General features: G+C 38.5%; 1 protein-coding gene across 4 annotated transcripts in view; it reads right to left on the minus strand.

Annotated features, from left to right (window-relative positions):
- Window positions 1-3,071: 3,071 nt before the first annotated feature.
- CABIN1 (calcineurin binding protein 1) overlaps window positions 3,072-16,384 on the minus strand; it is a 124,967-nt gene continuing 111,654 nt past the window's right edge. For 3 of the 4 annotated variants that reach the window (XM_075718187.1, XM_075718188.1, XM_075718186.1), the window contains exons 36-38: window positions 6,929-7,093; window positions 4,915-5,141; window positions 3,072-4,415 (exon numbers count right to left, since the gene is read on the minus strand). In XM_075718187.1, the coding sequence (XP_075574302.1) occupies window positions 4,272-4,415; window positions 4,915-5,141; window positions 6,929-7,093 (536 nt within the window). In that variant the 3' untranslated portion in view covers window positions 3,072-4,271. The remainder of the gene's footprint in view (window positions 4,416-4,914; window positions 5,142-6,928; window positions 7,094-16,384) is intronic. The other variant, XM_075718189.1, reaches the window with a different exon arrangement.

Here is a 16,384-nt window from a genome sequence, read left to right on the forward strand (position 1 = left end):
ACATGATGGATTTTTCAGCTTCACTGAAGTATCAACACCACTGCCAAAACCAGAATGTTGAATTTAACAACGGTGTGATCCCACCCTGGCTGGTAAGACTTAGTCTGTTCTCACCTGGCCCCTCTGTTTCCATTCAGTCCATTCTGTCTCATCAGCTTCAGCTGCCATGCCTTCCTCATCTTTTCCTGGTCCCTTTCTCCCTGACCATATGGTGTTTATTTTGGCTGCAAAAGACATTAATTTCATTATTCATGAGGAAATCTCATTCTAATTAAAAAAACAACCCAAAACAAGACAGCAACTGACAACCCCTAGTCCATGATAAAATTAAGGAAGATACTCGGTATCTTCCTTGATTCAATATTTTGGTTGTGGAGTGAAACATTATTAGCTTTTAAAGAACAGCATTTCTGAGACAGTGGGCAGAAGCCACTAATGACAGCTGTGCCCAACAAAATTAATTCTCGGTAAAACACTAGTTCTTGCCTCAGAGAGAGAAAATTCTCAGTGGTCTTAACTACACACAGATTACATAATCCTTGTACCAAGAAATCAAATTGCATTAAACACAGCCAAATCCCTGTACTATACATCTTAACAATGGTAATCAGTGAAAGGTATCTTAACCACATCTAAAAACAATGCCCAATAACAGCACAGGAAGTGTATTGACTATCCACAAATTACTCTCAAAATCCGATTCAAAATAATTTCTTTTCCCATTTGCTTTGGAACAAAAATGTTTTTGCTATTTGCCTGTAAATCTTAACAGTTTGGCTTTTCAGTAGCCAAAAAGGATTTGCTTTTTAATCAATTACGGGGCGGGGGGGAAGGAAGTAAAAGCCTCCTCCCCCACCCCACTTGGTCACAGACCTTACCCTTTAAGTTTACTTTAGGCACCAGACAATGCTGTCCCTATAGCTTTACAGGGAAAAACCAAAACAATACAGAAGCAATATACTTCAGTAGCTACCATTTATTTGGCCGACACATGGGAACACTGAGATTTCAGAAGCAACGGTTACCCAACAAATCCTGAAGATAGATGTTGTGTTTACATTTGATACGCAACTCTGAAAGGGGCGAGTTCATAAGTTTGACCTTGCCTATACTCAGATTTCAAGCTATTACAACTAGGATTGGACTGCAATCAAAGAAATTACTTAAACTAATAGCTAACTGCAGTTTTACCACAATCTTGTTTTCTTCAAAATTCCACAAAATTGTATTGCCAGGCTTCAGAAGATGCCACATTAAGTGAATACTTCTGTTCATAAGGATTTGAAGTTCTTGCTCCAAGTGCCTTTAGGGATGGTGATTCAGACAAACATTATATGTAAATGCATCCAGTGATCTTGGCATCTTCACTCCAGAATATGGTTCCTTGAACTGAAGAACTACATAAACTGTACTTACAGAGAGATGATTTCCCACATATAGAAGAATGGCTCCTTTAGCGTAAATCAGCAGTAATACCATTGTGGAAGATGGCCCACAGCTGAGCAACACACTTTTTAGTCATTAGCAGAAGGGCAGGATTTGAAGGAGGTAGCCTGTGTAGTTCAGTCTCAGTAACTTCTTGAGCTTGAGAAAAAGTCCTTGAGTTACCCGAAAGCACAATGTGAATAAAAGATCACAGATTTTAAAAAAAAAAAAAAAAAAAAAAAAAAAGGAAAACCAGGTAAGAGATTTGAATATAGGATAAAACAAGTTGCACAGCTGTGTAGTTTAAGATTAAAATTAGTTTAGAGCAGATCAGCAAAGTTCAGCTCTCTTTACTGATAGGAACAGTTTCACTTACTGTTCTAGCTTTCCTTAATCAGCAAAAAATTAAATCCTTCTCAAAAAGCAGGACTAGAAGTCAAAAGAAAGCTCCAGATCAGGCATTTTAGCAAGCTGTGGAGAAAGAAAAAAAAGCAAAATGCCTAATGCCAAGGAATCCTTAAGAATAATAAAGAAAAACAACCATTTTCAGTGACCAAATTCAATTAAGAAAATAAAATGCTCTGTCTTCATACATCAAACCCATGCTAGAAGCGCGGGCCTAAGAATTTAAACGTGATCTTAAAGTTAGTCATACATTTAAGAAGATACATTAGCCAAAAAGCCTATGTAGTCTACTCTATTTGGGTGAAAGAGCCCTATTTAGAACTACATCCTCTGAGTTGTGTTCCATTTCTCATAAGAAGCTGATTTCTTTTTTCCTGTGCTATCTTCTAAAAGAATAAAGATCATGCCTGATTATCTAAAGCTACCTTAGCCTATTACTAGTCAATGACTATATAGTATGCTATACACTGTATTTATAACTTACACCAAATTAAAGAGCAAACATTGAAAATATATTACTATTGAAAATATATTACTATTGAAAATATATTACTATTGAAAATACCCATTTGCTTTTACTGTTCAGTTACCTGATCTTTTCCACATCAGTTGCATCCAGCTCAGCTATCACTAGTAGTAAGCACACAGGTTACATGAACAGCTGCTAATACGCCCAAGATGGACATGCTCACTTGCTTACAAATTACATTTTGTTCAAAACAAATAACCCAGAATATGAGAACAAACTTGCAATACAAAGTTTGATGCCGCTTCTTTTTATCCAAGGTCCATTCACCATTCTTACAGTGAATGAGAGCAATCACTAATAGTGGATTAAATGCTAATTTGTACAGCCAAATATTCTATGTGATCCTGTTCACCATGTGTTGTCTTCCCTCTTACGATGTTCATCAGCATTCAAAGATACTCAGGTGATAAAGAATTCAGATCATGTCTCAGTGGGAAAGTGAACCTGTTGCAGGCAATCTTGGCAACACTGGCTGACCCGGGTTCTGGGTCACACAAGACCAAACCCATCTGAAGAGCTCTGGCAGTCTTCAGGAAAGGAAGAGGCTTTCCCCCACCCCCTTCCTCCACTACCTTCTTACCCAAGAAATAAAAGGAAGGGCGGAGTAGTACTTTTTCCAGAACCACGGCACCTTGCCCTCTCAGACAAACAGAGACAACAATACGTTTCAACTTTATTAGAAAAAACCAGAAGTTTATACAAAGCTCTGCACTTTACAGAAAACCACCTCCCCCAAACACAAAAGAAATCTGACATGGCAAGCTGTATGCATTTTCTTTTTTCATATACATACATATATATATGTACATACACATATATATACGTGTGTGGGTGCACGCGTGTGTATATATAGTGTGACAAGGGTTTTTTTTGCATGGTTTGCATTCATTATTTTACAAAGTTAACATTTAGTAGAAAAAAAAAAGGATCTTTGTTACCATTATTTTCTCATATAAATAACTGTGAGCAGTCCCTCTGCAGATAGATAAAAAACACCTTTTCGTGTCATTCTGTAAAAAACAGACATTACTGAAATGGTATTGAAATCTTTCAAGTTTTTTCAATACCACCATAAAAATATCATCTAGCCCCCAATTCAAAATGCTTGTCCAAGGCATTAGAAGAGAAAGGACTGTAAGACAATTCCGGAAAGATCAGTTCTGTAAGCCAACATTCAGGTAGATCTTTTTTGCTGGACCTCATACATTGGTGTGAAATGAGCACAAACAAGAGGCCAACCTCTCTGTCTGCCTGGAAAAGCTGGTTCTTTGCCTATTGTCACTGAGTCAAATTCCAGCAAAGCACCCAGCAGTGCTGAGGAGCTGACAGACTCTCAGCTCACCCTTCCTGCCCCACAACAAAGCCACAGAATTTCCTGATGAAATTAAAACCGCTCAGCAAATTTCTCCTACACCATTTACCTGAAAAAGAGCTGTTGGACTAAATCATGGCGTGGCATGGCTAGACAGACATTAGGTTGTTGACTTATTGGGAGAAAAACTTAACTAGTGGGGAAAATGCAAAAAGACAACTCAAAGGAAGAAAATGTTATAGAAAAGAGCTACTGGAGTGACTCCCAAGGCTCTGGTTTGAAGAAGCAGGAACAGTAGAGATGTGAATTGCAGCTCAAAAAATCCTTGCATTTACTGCAGTTAAAGGTGACAGCGTGGTCCAAATTAAATAACTGCCTGGTAAACAACTATTCTTTCCGTCAAGCACCATGATGGGGAGAATGGCAAAGATTTTGAAGGCAATACAAGTGGTAGTTGTGATAACAAAGGTAATGAAAGTGAAGAACACAATGATGCAGATTAAATGGAGAGTAATGCCAACGAAGATGTTTCAACTGCCAGAGATTCTGGCAACAAGAAGAATGGTTATATGGTTGGTGTTGATGATGACCAGAATTCATTCATATGTCCATGTAGTCATCATCTTCATCAGTATCACTTTCCAGTGAGGACTCCTGGCTTGAGGTCTCTAAGATTTCCAAAGCTGGCTGACAAAGGCTCTCCTTCTTTACATTCGCTGCAGACTGAGCAGACAAAATAGCAGACTGATCCCAAAAAGAGAGAGAGAGAATATATTGCTAAATAGTCAGGATAAACCCATGATCACAGGGATAAAAGCCAACTGGTTGCTATTCCTTCACATTCAATGGCTCTCTTACTTCTATAAAAGTTAATGGCAACCTAATGTGAAACATCATAACATTTACCAGTAGGCTTCCCCACAGTTAATATTCTGCTAGCTTCCACTAACCTAAGAATTGCAATGGCTGCACTAACTCCCTCACCCATTTCTGTAATTCTTTCTAATTCCTCAGAAAAGGGGTAAAGACTAGAATAGCTATGATTTCACCCATGGCCAGTATTTCACCAGTCCTTTAAAACTAGCTCCTGCTGATAACAGCTAGCATTTTCTTCCACTACTTATTCTATCTCTGGTTATGAACTGGGGACAGAAACTGTCGCTCCTTTCATACAAGTATTTTATTGAGGGGAGAATTCAGATAAAAACAATAATCTAAAAAATTACTGTTTCCCTTTTATTACCTTTAATTTTTGCTTGGTCTCTTCTGAAATGCTGCCCTTTGGAGAAAGGAGGGTGGGAGTGGGTGGAGTGACAGTGATCTCAGGTGGAAATTTGGTGACAGATGAAGGTATGAAAAGCTTTGGCATGTTGGGCAGAACGCGAGTTTTTACTCGGGTGCCATCTGTCTTGTTCTGCTGACTTCCCAAAGTCTGTGAACTGGAGCTGAGTTCAGGCTTGGAACTGGAGGCTAGACAGAAAATAATAAGAAAAAACATGTTAGGAAGCTATGTAGAATTTCAGATGTCAAAGAAGAGGGAACAGTGCGTTGTTAGACATACAGCTGGCTCAAAAGGCCTTTGTTCAAGCCTTGCTTTAATTAAGGCTCAGAAACAGAAGAAGAAAGTGCCTCAAGATTCTATAATGACAACTGGAAACCAGTAACAATTTAAAAAAACCTCGCACTGGACAGCAGAAACTCAGTCTGACCAAGCATGACAAGTGGTAGGGCAGCACTGACCCATTTACATCTAGTTAAAAGGCTACTACAAACACTATTTTCCCACTTGTTGTTTCAGATGCAATCATCTTATCTTTGCATCCTCTGCCTCTCCATTCTGTAATGCAACAAATAAAGCTACTTAGCTTCACTTATGAGTCTTAATTTCCTCCACCATAACATTGCCTCTTTAATTACTGAGATAGCAACTTCTCAACAATTTAAGAAAAATATATGGTAACACCCGTCAAAATTTCCTCATTACTCTCTTCAAATCCTGCCATAAAAACCTCCTAGTCTGCCACACTAGTTTCCACATACTTCCCAAGCGTCTCAGCTTGTGGTCCTTACGATGCAAACTTGCTCAGACAGGGCTCATCTCATGAAGTGAAGAGGGATCTGGGATAAAGCCCTTCCTTAGGCATTATCACATTACAAAATTATATATATACAACAATAACCAGTAGAAGACAATGCTTTCACATTAAAAACTAAGAATTTGTTAAAAGAGATTTCTTGGTTTATTATTAATAATGCTGCCTCATATGGAGTCAAAACTATTTTTTTTTAGTAAGTTATATGAATGAAAACACCAGTCTATCTCAGACGGATAACAATGACAGGTGTTCATATCCAGTTTTACAGATTCAGTCTTGTCAAATCCATCTCTTACAGATTTCTGGAACTGACATGGCCACTTAAATACAGCAAAATAAAATGCCAGCTTCCTGATGCTATCCTGAAAACAACCAGCAGCAGAACTAGCTACTAAGGGATGTAAAATTGAATTGTATGTTCTCAACTGTACACAAGAATGTAAGAACTGCCACAACAGATGAGGCATGGCTTTCCATCAAGGTCAGTGACCCATCTCCATGGGCAGCCAATCATTTCAGAGTAGAGTACCAGAAATGTTGCAGTAATCAGATACAGGATAATCTGCCTCTCACAAATAAGGAAAAACAAGATATCCCAACCATGAATTATGCCTGCCTGAAATACCAAGTTTTAAATTTTTTCAATTAAAACACCAACTCCTACTTCTCTTGGGAAGGAGGCAGAGGAGGGATAGAAAGCATTAAATGCTGTAATGCTGTTTTTTGTTTACTCAGACCGAGTGAGTCAGGTTTTGTGAAAAATGACTTCCTTTTGCTAAATACTCCAATAGTGTAATCCAAAGAATTGTCATATTGCCCCATATAAGATTTCAATTAAAAGAAAAATTCTACTTTAAAGGATGCACAAACTACATAGTATGATAGCCTGGTACTGGGAGGTTTTTTATTTGGCTTTGCTGTCATGATATTTAGCATATGAGTCATGCACCAAAAAGAATAACCATTAAGGGACGACAAGGCACTTTCCCAGGAAGCTGGGACATTGCCAGGAATGCCTCTAAACTTTGGAATACTTGACTGGAAGGCAGGCAGAGAAACTGAGGAATACACATCACAACTATCCAATCAATCAATCCCTACAGACTGATCTGCAGCTAACTACCCATTTTCAGAATTCTCTGAAGCACAGAAAGCTCCTACCTTGGGTACAAACATGTCCCGAATTTGTGCTCGTCACCGATTCCACTTGCCAGCAAACAGGCTCTGGCGATGGTGCAACAGTAGCCATTTTCATCTGCTGACAAAGCCGCGACTCCTGTTGCTGAAATCCAAGCCCCTCCAAAGGCACTTCAAGCTCTTCTTCCTCTTTATTAATGAAATATAATTCACAGATTAAGAGACATCCTGATCTCTCTCCTAAGCCTCATCCTTTTGCTGTCTGACAAACTGGTAGGAATTTTTTTTTTAACCCTTGCTCTATTTCTAAACCATAACATTTGGCAAGCTAAGATGGCAATACCAACTTTTTCACACTTGGTGCCATCAATTCGAACTCTAAACAGAAAAAAAGTAAATGTCATTTAAAAAGCGAAAGAAAAAAATCTTGTGTATGACATTTTGTTATCTCTGCACATCTGCAACAGAAACACATACAACTAACTGACCATTCTTCTTTGGAGATGTGAGGACTGAAGCACCTGCCACACATGCAGAGCAAAATCCATCACCCTTAATGATGAGCCAGCTGTGATTGATGGGTCCCTCTGATCTGCAACCACAGGTACATGCTACTCTGAAGTGCAGCCTGCTGGTAAGTAAGATTAATTACTGCGAACATCCAGTCATGGGGCCAAATCTCTTTTTCATGAAACCAATATCAAGTTATATTAAATGCCCACTTTTCACCGATACGTCCACTGTACCTCTGTAAATACCTCAGTCTGAAATTCCCACCTTCTGCTATTCCAGAACTTGGGATATTTATAACACAGAATCTGTGTGTGTGTGTGTGTGTGTGTGTATAATCTCTTTATTATGTACCAGCTGTATCTGCTTTTAAATTAATGCAGTGCTAAAGCAGTTTTCTTATACACTGAGCTGCATATTGTACATAACGAGCAATTTTCACTGAACTACTGAGAGCTACTGATGCCCTTTCTGGGAAGGGCAGACTGAAACAGCACCTAGCCTTTCAAGGCTATGGACACACACCAAGCTCTTATTCTCTGATAAAAATGAAGATATCCTTCAAAAACAAAGGGCTGTCTAGTCTAATTTGAATCACCTTATGCTTACACAGGCTAAGGTGTGCACAGGCACCTACCACAGACCAGCAAACGCAATGAATACTCACAGTCCAACTTGCTCTAGAATTCTTTGTATGTCCATGTTCTAAATTAATTTAGGATTTTGACAGTATGATGTCTTTAAAAAGAATATATATTTCAACCTTTCCTCATTGGAAAAACACTCCCACCCCCTCAAGTGTTGAAAACACTTCTCCGTCTTCATCAATGTAGATAAGAACTTGGAATTTACCATGGTAATACTCTCCTGTATGAGAGATCCCCTTGCAGAAAAATGTTTAAGACAACATTAAAGCTTAACACCTTGGTAAAGGTCAGATCAATGCAATTTGAAAGATGCAACTTTTTTAATGAATTAAATTTTCTAGGGTTCTTGAGTAATTTGTACAAAAAAAAAAAAAAGCTTACCAAAGCAGGCTGTAAGTTCTTTCATCCACTGATTTTCATTGGTAAAGGAAAGAACCCATCATCTAAACTTGTAGCTGATAACCAATATAAGCCTTAGGATAAATGAGTTTGCTTGTAGAGAACTCTCCAATAGTTCCCGAAAAGGAAAGGTCATACACTACAGCACAAATCACAGGCAGCTTCTGTTCTGTGATGTTCCACTATCAAGCATTAAATGGAAAGGTCTAATGCAGAAGTATGTAGTTCTCATTCTCAGCACTCTGTTGCAGATTTCTTTATGGATACTTTAAAATACAGCATTGGAAGTAGGAAAATAATACTTGCATCTATACATATATTGCATTATTAGACCAAATCAGATTAAAAACAACACAGAAGGAAGTAACTACAGGAATCTTGACTAGGAAAATCATAATTCATTGTTTCCCTGTTTAAGAAGCAGAGGATAGCTGAAGGATCATTTTGTGTATTTGCCTGCCCTTTATACCAGACCACATATGATTTAACGACATGCTGACAAAGTACAAGAGACTGTACAAAGAAGGATCAGCCCTAATGTGGCCTGAAGCCAATATATGCATATCCCATTACACTGCTAGCGTCTGATGATAAGCTGTAGTCTAAACCCAGAAGACTCCCACACTGAAATGGCTACAAGACACTTGATCAAAAGATAGAAAGGAACATTACATCAACATTTGAAGAAAAGCAAGATGAAAATGACGATTTCAGAAGATTACCCTACAAGACAGCTAAGAAGTCAACACCTTTTCAACTTACCTCCAACACTCCAAACTCACAGTCTTAAGTATCTAGGGTAAGTACTAACAGAATCTTTCTTATCCACTTAGAATACAAACCCAGTAATTAATTTAGCAGATGCAATACTATATGCAAATAAACCACAAGTCCTACAGCCTCAACTATACTGCTAACTGAGAACAGTTTTGTATGTACACAACTGCTAAATTACATTAGGGACTTATTAGTTCACCATTCAGAATAAGAGCTCTGATTTGCATTACTGTTTAATGACAAAACTCTACCTCTTATGCTGATTATAATCTTTGTTTAATTATAAGATATATCATTGCTTAAGCTGATTTGCTGTGCTTTATTTTAACTAAATTATGCCCCACTGACAAAAGCACTTTTGAGCAGCCTATTTCTAGGAAGATGCTACAAGACTGCTATCAGTCTATGTTCTTTTTTGAGCAATCAGCATACTCATAAGCATCTCCATCTTCCATATCATATTTGGTTTCGTTAGTTTTGAAGATCCAGTTTTGTAGTGTAGCAAAAGATTCAATTTTAGTAAAATTATGTGTCAGCCTTTTTCAGGTAGAAGGAATGGAAATGAAAGGGCAGGAGTCTGTCACACTAAGCGTGTATTTCTATCACTGCACTTCTGGAAACAACACTTGTTAATATTCTATTAGGCTGCGTCTTTCAGTACATGAGAAATCAAGAACCACTGTCTGGTAATCAATCCCTTGTTGTCAGAGGTGTTGAATACACAGTGACTGAATTCTATCACCTGACTGGGTCATACACTTTATTCTTTTAGGACTGTGCAATTTTATTTTTTTTTTTAAATAGTCACTTGAGTGGCATTATTTCTAAGTTAAAGTTAATGAACAAAGTATTTTTTAAAATTCTTGAAAATCACAAGAATTGGTTGTTTCAGGTGTATATATCATAATTTATACTATTTACACTTTAATATAGTACACAGATATTTATTATATTTTTTTCATTACAGATGAAAAGGGCAAAAGAGAGAAGGATAAGCAAGAAGAAACACACAGCTGGATCTCCTATTATTTGTCTAAAACAGAATTCTGAAGAGAATATCTTGGTATTTGTCTTGTGGAAGATGCTGTTATAGCCCTGAACATAATGTCCTAGTTTTTCTAATAAAAACTTTCCCCAGGGAGGTAAAGACTCCACTAACTCATGAGCCACAATATTCTGCACAAGTGCAAGAGCACAGGAATGTAAGCACAGCACATTCTGAAGGTGTTCAGAAGCTCAGATTTAATATCAGTTAACAAATCTGTTGGTAATACCCAGTACTTGTACTGTCCTGGCAGGTTTTCAAACATTAGCTCTACAAACCCAGTTTAAAATAAAATCAGTTTCTGAAGACGTAATATGCAACAGTCACTTGTCGCCAGGCTGAAGATGGGACAGGTACTGTACTCTGGAGATCCATTTAGCACTCTCATCTTACAACACAACACATAAAAATTAAGCACATAGAAAAAAACACAGATTTGCAAAGCATATTATTATTTATATTGAAAAGTTCATCTCCAATCGAGCTGAATTACAAGTATTTTTTTTTTTAGCCTTCCCTTTCCCAACAACTGTTTAACACATATAAAATAGTATACACATAGAAAGAGGGACATCATACCTTTCAACATCTCCCTGCCTTAGTGAGGAAGAAACAAGCTGAAAACAATTCAATGCAACAACCTACTCCAGCTTTCCTCTCCAACCTCTTTCCACTTGTTGCCAGGGTAACCAGTGTTTGCAGATGCCTATAGCGGGCGCCTGGGTTCATGACTTCATCACAGTTAATATTCTCTCTCTTGGTCTCTCTTTATACAGAGAATACACTGTATACATATATCCACACACTATAAACACACAGATTATACAACTCCTGCAACCGTTTTTATACTGAGACAATTTACTTTGCTATTCTGATGCGTATAAAATGAAAAATAACACTGTCAGAAATATTCACTTGGCAATTTGCAGATGTGGAGAAAGTTTAAAAGCAGTAGTACTGTAACCAGTAAACAGCTGCTCTGGTCTCTCTGCACTGCACTGCACACTTCATCATTTGATTTCGTCATGCTGTCAGGTATAAAAGACATTAACATTAGAGTGTTACAAAACATTTTATGTGGAATTTCAAAAAATCCTTTAGTCATGCACTAAACCTGTTACATGACAACTAAAAGACAAGCCCAGAAAATGTGACCTGCACCTGGAAAAATGTTTTCCAGTTTTTGATGGAAGCAGTTTGAAGTATTATAGCACAGGTATGTTAAAGGATACAAGCAACTCACAGTGCATGCACAAAACATCATTTCATCGTAGGAAAAAGGAAGGAGCTAAGCTTTGAACTCCAGGACAGAATACTAACATGATTTCAAAAGCAAATGCTTGGAGAAATGAACAGACAACAGCTTCAAGTGCTTAAATAAAGCACTTGCAGCACTTGCCTTCATCCCTCTGCAGAACACCTTCCCCAGCACTTCTGCATGTCAAGACAAAAAACCTGAAAATACGTTACTATGATTTAGCAAATCTGCACTACCTTGCCTTCCAACCACTTCAAAAGAGTAATGATTGAATTCTGCGTGCCTGCAAACACTAGGAAATACTTACTTTACTAGTCCCAGTAACAACTGGTTTACTTTGTATTTTAATGGCCACTCACAGCACATTCAACTGTCCACAGAACTGACTGTTACGTATTTACCATACAAGGTAGACACTATTATTCCATTTTTTTCATAGTGATGGAAATGGGTCTGATCCTTTGCTCCCTGACACAGCGGACTAAATATCTTACCACATTTCCAAAGAATAGTGCTAATGTAAAAACAATTAATTTTCTGTATTCCATCAGCCTCGCCCTCCAGAGTGCTGGGAATTAATACAGCTTTTTTCCCCATACAGGAATTGCAAAGGCCATGGAAAGCTTGAATTTGAAGGAGCTCAGAGTTTCCTCATACACTGTGCTACTAAGCCAATGGAAAGACTGCACTGGAACACAGGTTGGTTCAGCCGAACACAGCTTGGTAATGACGCTGACCTACAGAAATAACGGGGGCATTAGCCCTCAAATTGTATCTGCCATGAGGTACTACAGCACAGCAGGCAGTGTGACTATTTAGTTCATCATGGGATGTGGTAGGTATACTCGGTACCCTTTCCTTACACATTTTCTTTCTCTAAATTCATTCCAAATATCCTGCCATGGAATTTATTTCTAAAAAAACACTACCAAAGTCATAGCTGTAGAAATAAGTATTTTACTTGAAATGCCAAATTCAGGAAATTACATTCAAAGCTGACACACAAAGCCATGTGTTAAAAATTAAGCGTCAGAGTAATTTTGGAGGCGAAAAGCTGCAGAACACAACTTCTGTTGCCCCTGAAATGAAAGAGATTCAAGCAGTCTGGTGAACAAGTTTGCACTGTAGTAACATGGCACACTGCTATATTTATTGCAAGGGTCCTGAACAGAGAGTCTACTGTACAATTATATGAGACATACCCCAAACTGCTCCCTAATACCAAGGTCAGCTGTCACAGAACAACATTAATGTGAACAAAACTTGTAACAGGTGGCTGCTCTGAAAGTGCTTCCTGGAAATAGTCCCTGGCCCATACCAATTCCCAAGCTACCAGGTCCCTGTAATAGCCACGCTGGGGCCAGTCTAACAGCAGAGATAGTGGACTTCCCGTGTCCAAAAACATTTCCTGCCACTACCACGTTTCCTAGAGGTGCAGAAAGCTGGCATGCATGTTGGTAAAGAAAAGCCCTGAAGTTCAATACTAACTTTCTCTCTGTCTTTTTAAAACAAAACAAAACTTCAATTATAAAAAATGTACGGGCCCAGATCAAAAAGACAACAGTCTGATATTGAACCACATGAACTTTCAAATGGCGTTATCAAAACATAGCTAATTTACATTTGTGTTTTAATATCTGGCTCAGCAAGTACACATCATTTGGAGAGCATCACTTAGTAGCGCCTGTCGATAGTTAACAGTCACTCATTTACGGTCCACTGCTTCTCGATTTTGTGTACTAGTTATCTAATGAAAGCCTTAAGACCTTTCCTTCTCTGTCAGTATTTCATCCTTCTTTGGCCTGACAGCCAGCTAAGCACAATGCAAATTAGCAAAAGCAGCTGTTAGAAAAATCTCTTAAAAGAATATAATGACATCCCACAATTTTCTAAGAACTTCGTAAGTAACGTAATACCTGTGCAGCAGGCTTACAACTAGATCTCTCTTCAGTCTTCATTTGCGAGAATATATGTAAATTTTTTGCTGCTGGCAGTAATCCGAAACTAGTGAAACTGAAACATCCTGTAACAATATGGCATCATTACCATGTTCTTTTACAAATCTTTTTACAGAAGGTCTTCAGAAGATGTGTTCCATTAGTGTAAGATATACATGGGCCAGCGACTCCCCAGGATTTTCAGGGGGACCTAAGGGTGCCCGGGGCTAGAGAGCCTCTTGGACCACAAACCTGCCCAGCCTGCACTAAAGCCCTGGCTACGTACCTCACAGGCCACAGTTGGGAAGCTGCTGTTCCTGTCCTACTTTTCTTACTGATCTAACATGGGTACATAAAACAATGACAGTTTTATTTTCAAAGGATTTTCTGTACAGCGTTGGACTGAATAAAGAAAACTTAAGAAATCTGAAGGGTAAAGAACAGAAATAGACATTAAATGTACTGAAAAACTCTTCTGGAATTAATTTGTTGCAATGGCAAAGCAAATCGGTGTACTTCCAAAGGGAAGAGGAAAAGACACAACTGACTGGTACTGTCTGAGCACTAGGCAAAAGGGAATTAAGAAGTCATTCGCAAAGAGGAACCTCCCCGCTGACATTCAGCAGTGAAGTTGTTTTCAGAGTGCACCCACTGTGAAAAATAGAAGGCTTCATGAAAAGCAAGGATCAGACAAGGGGAAGGGAGAATACCAATGCCAAGGAGGCTGAAGCAGCAAGAGATCAGAGAGAGCAAATGCAGAGCTAGCTGAAGGCAGCCTCGCTGATTTCTATTAGAGACTCTGCAGTCACTAACAGGTGGACAGGAGCTTCTACCCTAGAATGGTACAACAGGCATGAGGTTACAAGTCCTTAAAGAGGAGTTTTTAAAGCCTTGGAGGAATTCAGCCTTGGGAACTGAGGAAGACAACTGCTGAAAACCAGGATAAGTCAACATGGGAAATGAAGGAGAAAGTAATGAAAGTAAGTTGCATACAAGTGACACAAGAAAACAAGAGTAGAAGAACACGTGCATTTAAGAGGGAACCCTCACATTAGGTAACTGCAACATGAAGAGGGCTCATATGAGACCACAGGTCCTTGGCCAGTATAACCTCTTCCGTGTTTCAACTTTTTTTTTAGCCATCTGTTGAGAACAACTCTGTGCTCTAAAGCATGATTTTGAATTCAGCAGAAAAAACAAGGTAAGACACTGACTGCAATTAAGAGGGTTGAACGTTACTACTTCCAGTTGTTTAAAGAGAACCTGAAAGTTTGAACTGAAATCCTTAGTTAAAATAAGGCATGGCCAACTGGGCCAAATACTTTGGGCATTTTGGGTAAGCAGAAAGTTTTCAGTACACTGAATTACAGGCTCTTAAAATATGTGTTTTGTCTTTAGAAATTTATGACAAGCAAACTCAGAAGACATTGAGATCAGTATGTGGCTAAACTCAACTAAAGATGACAACCTACAATCTCCATTATTTCACTCAGATAGAAACAGGGATTGTGGATGTCCACTGACATTTGGGTATCTAGAAACTGTGGGGAATCAAGGTGAACCCTTGTGCCATGCACTGTTTTAATATGAAGACAGATGCTGTCAATGCAAAATTGCAAAGTTGACAAATTCCTTGCAGTATTTCCCTCTCCCTTACATAAATTGCCTCAGTCTTCTGAGAACTCAGTATCAGCCTAAGGTCATGTATCAGTTGTTAAAACAAACTAAGCTGCACAGTTCTGGGAAAAGCTCTTTACACCTAAAAGTACTCTTATGACTCTGATGCCCAGTTAAAAGCCTACAGGATGAACTGCCATATTACAACATTGTTACTGAACTCTTAGGACTTACCACTTCAAAACCCTCTTTACTTTGAACACCTGGCCTTTAGGGAGTCTGCTGCTGCCTACACTCACTTGAACAATTTAACTTCATTGCTCACTATTACAATAGTGCTACTTACCTTTCCATGCAACTGTCCTCACTTGCATTTATTTCCTGTGCTTCTGAAAGTCTAGAAGTTCTACAGGTTGAAATACATTTACACTTCTACTTGCCCTGTTGTGCCTAGATAACAAACAACTGAAATTGTAGCAGGATATTCACATGGCTTATGGAGTGCAGCTTCCCTGCACACTACAGAAAAAACTGTCTTCCTTAGCTCTGAATTTCTAAGTTTGGACAGCTATATCATGACATTCTTGGTTTTATATTGAAATGCTTAGGCCTTAAATGGACACGAATTCAATGGGGGGGAGGGGGAGTGTTCCTCTTCTACTCCGATTTTGTATTCCAATTTGGTAAATAGCTGGTTTTAAGCAAAACACATTACTTTAAATAATGCCAAGTATAAAAACCTTCTCTTGGTATCAAAACTCAGATGTGAATGTTGTCCTGTCCATTCCTTAAAAGAATCATTATTAAAGACAGTGAAGAAGAAGAAAATGTCAAGATTTTTCAGCAATTTAGAACAATATAATACTGGAACAGTGTGACAGACTGGAAAGGGTTTATCTTAATTGTCCTATTTTAGTTTCCCCAGAGAAGATTTTAGGCTGAGCCACAAAGGCTAAGAGTCCCATGTACATTTATGCCTAAATGTAGGAAGCTCTTGCGCTGAAACTACCCCTACCATCACTTTGTTGCTGGACTTCATCACGCTGTATTCTGTACCAGTTAGTCATATACCTGACAAAACCCCACTAACATATTTACATGAGTGGCATAGCATCAACACTGCTTGGAAAGCCATTCCTTTTTCTGGGTGAAGTCACAGAACATGATAGCAGCTAATACTCTCTGATGTGGAATACCTTCACATGAACAAATAGATACAGGAGGAGGTGACAAGAGACAAAAAAGATAAAACAGATTACTCTAAAACGGGAAGGAGTTTTTACAGAAACA

This window comes from Pelecanus crispus, chromosome 11, assembly GCF_030463565.1.
Source record: "Pelecanus crispus isolate bPelCri1 chromosome 11, bPelCri1.pri, whole genome shotgun sequence".
Taxonomy (NCBI): Eukaryota; Metazoa; Chordata; class Aves; order Pelecaniformes; family Pelecanidae; genus Pelecanus; species Pelecanus crispus.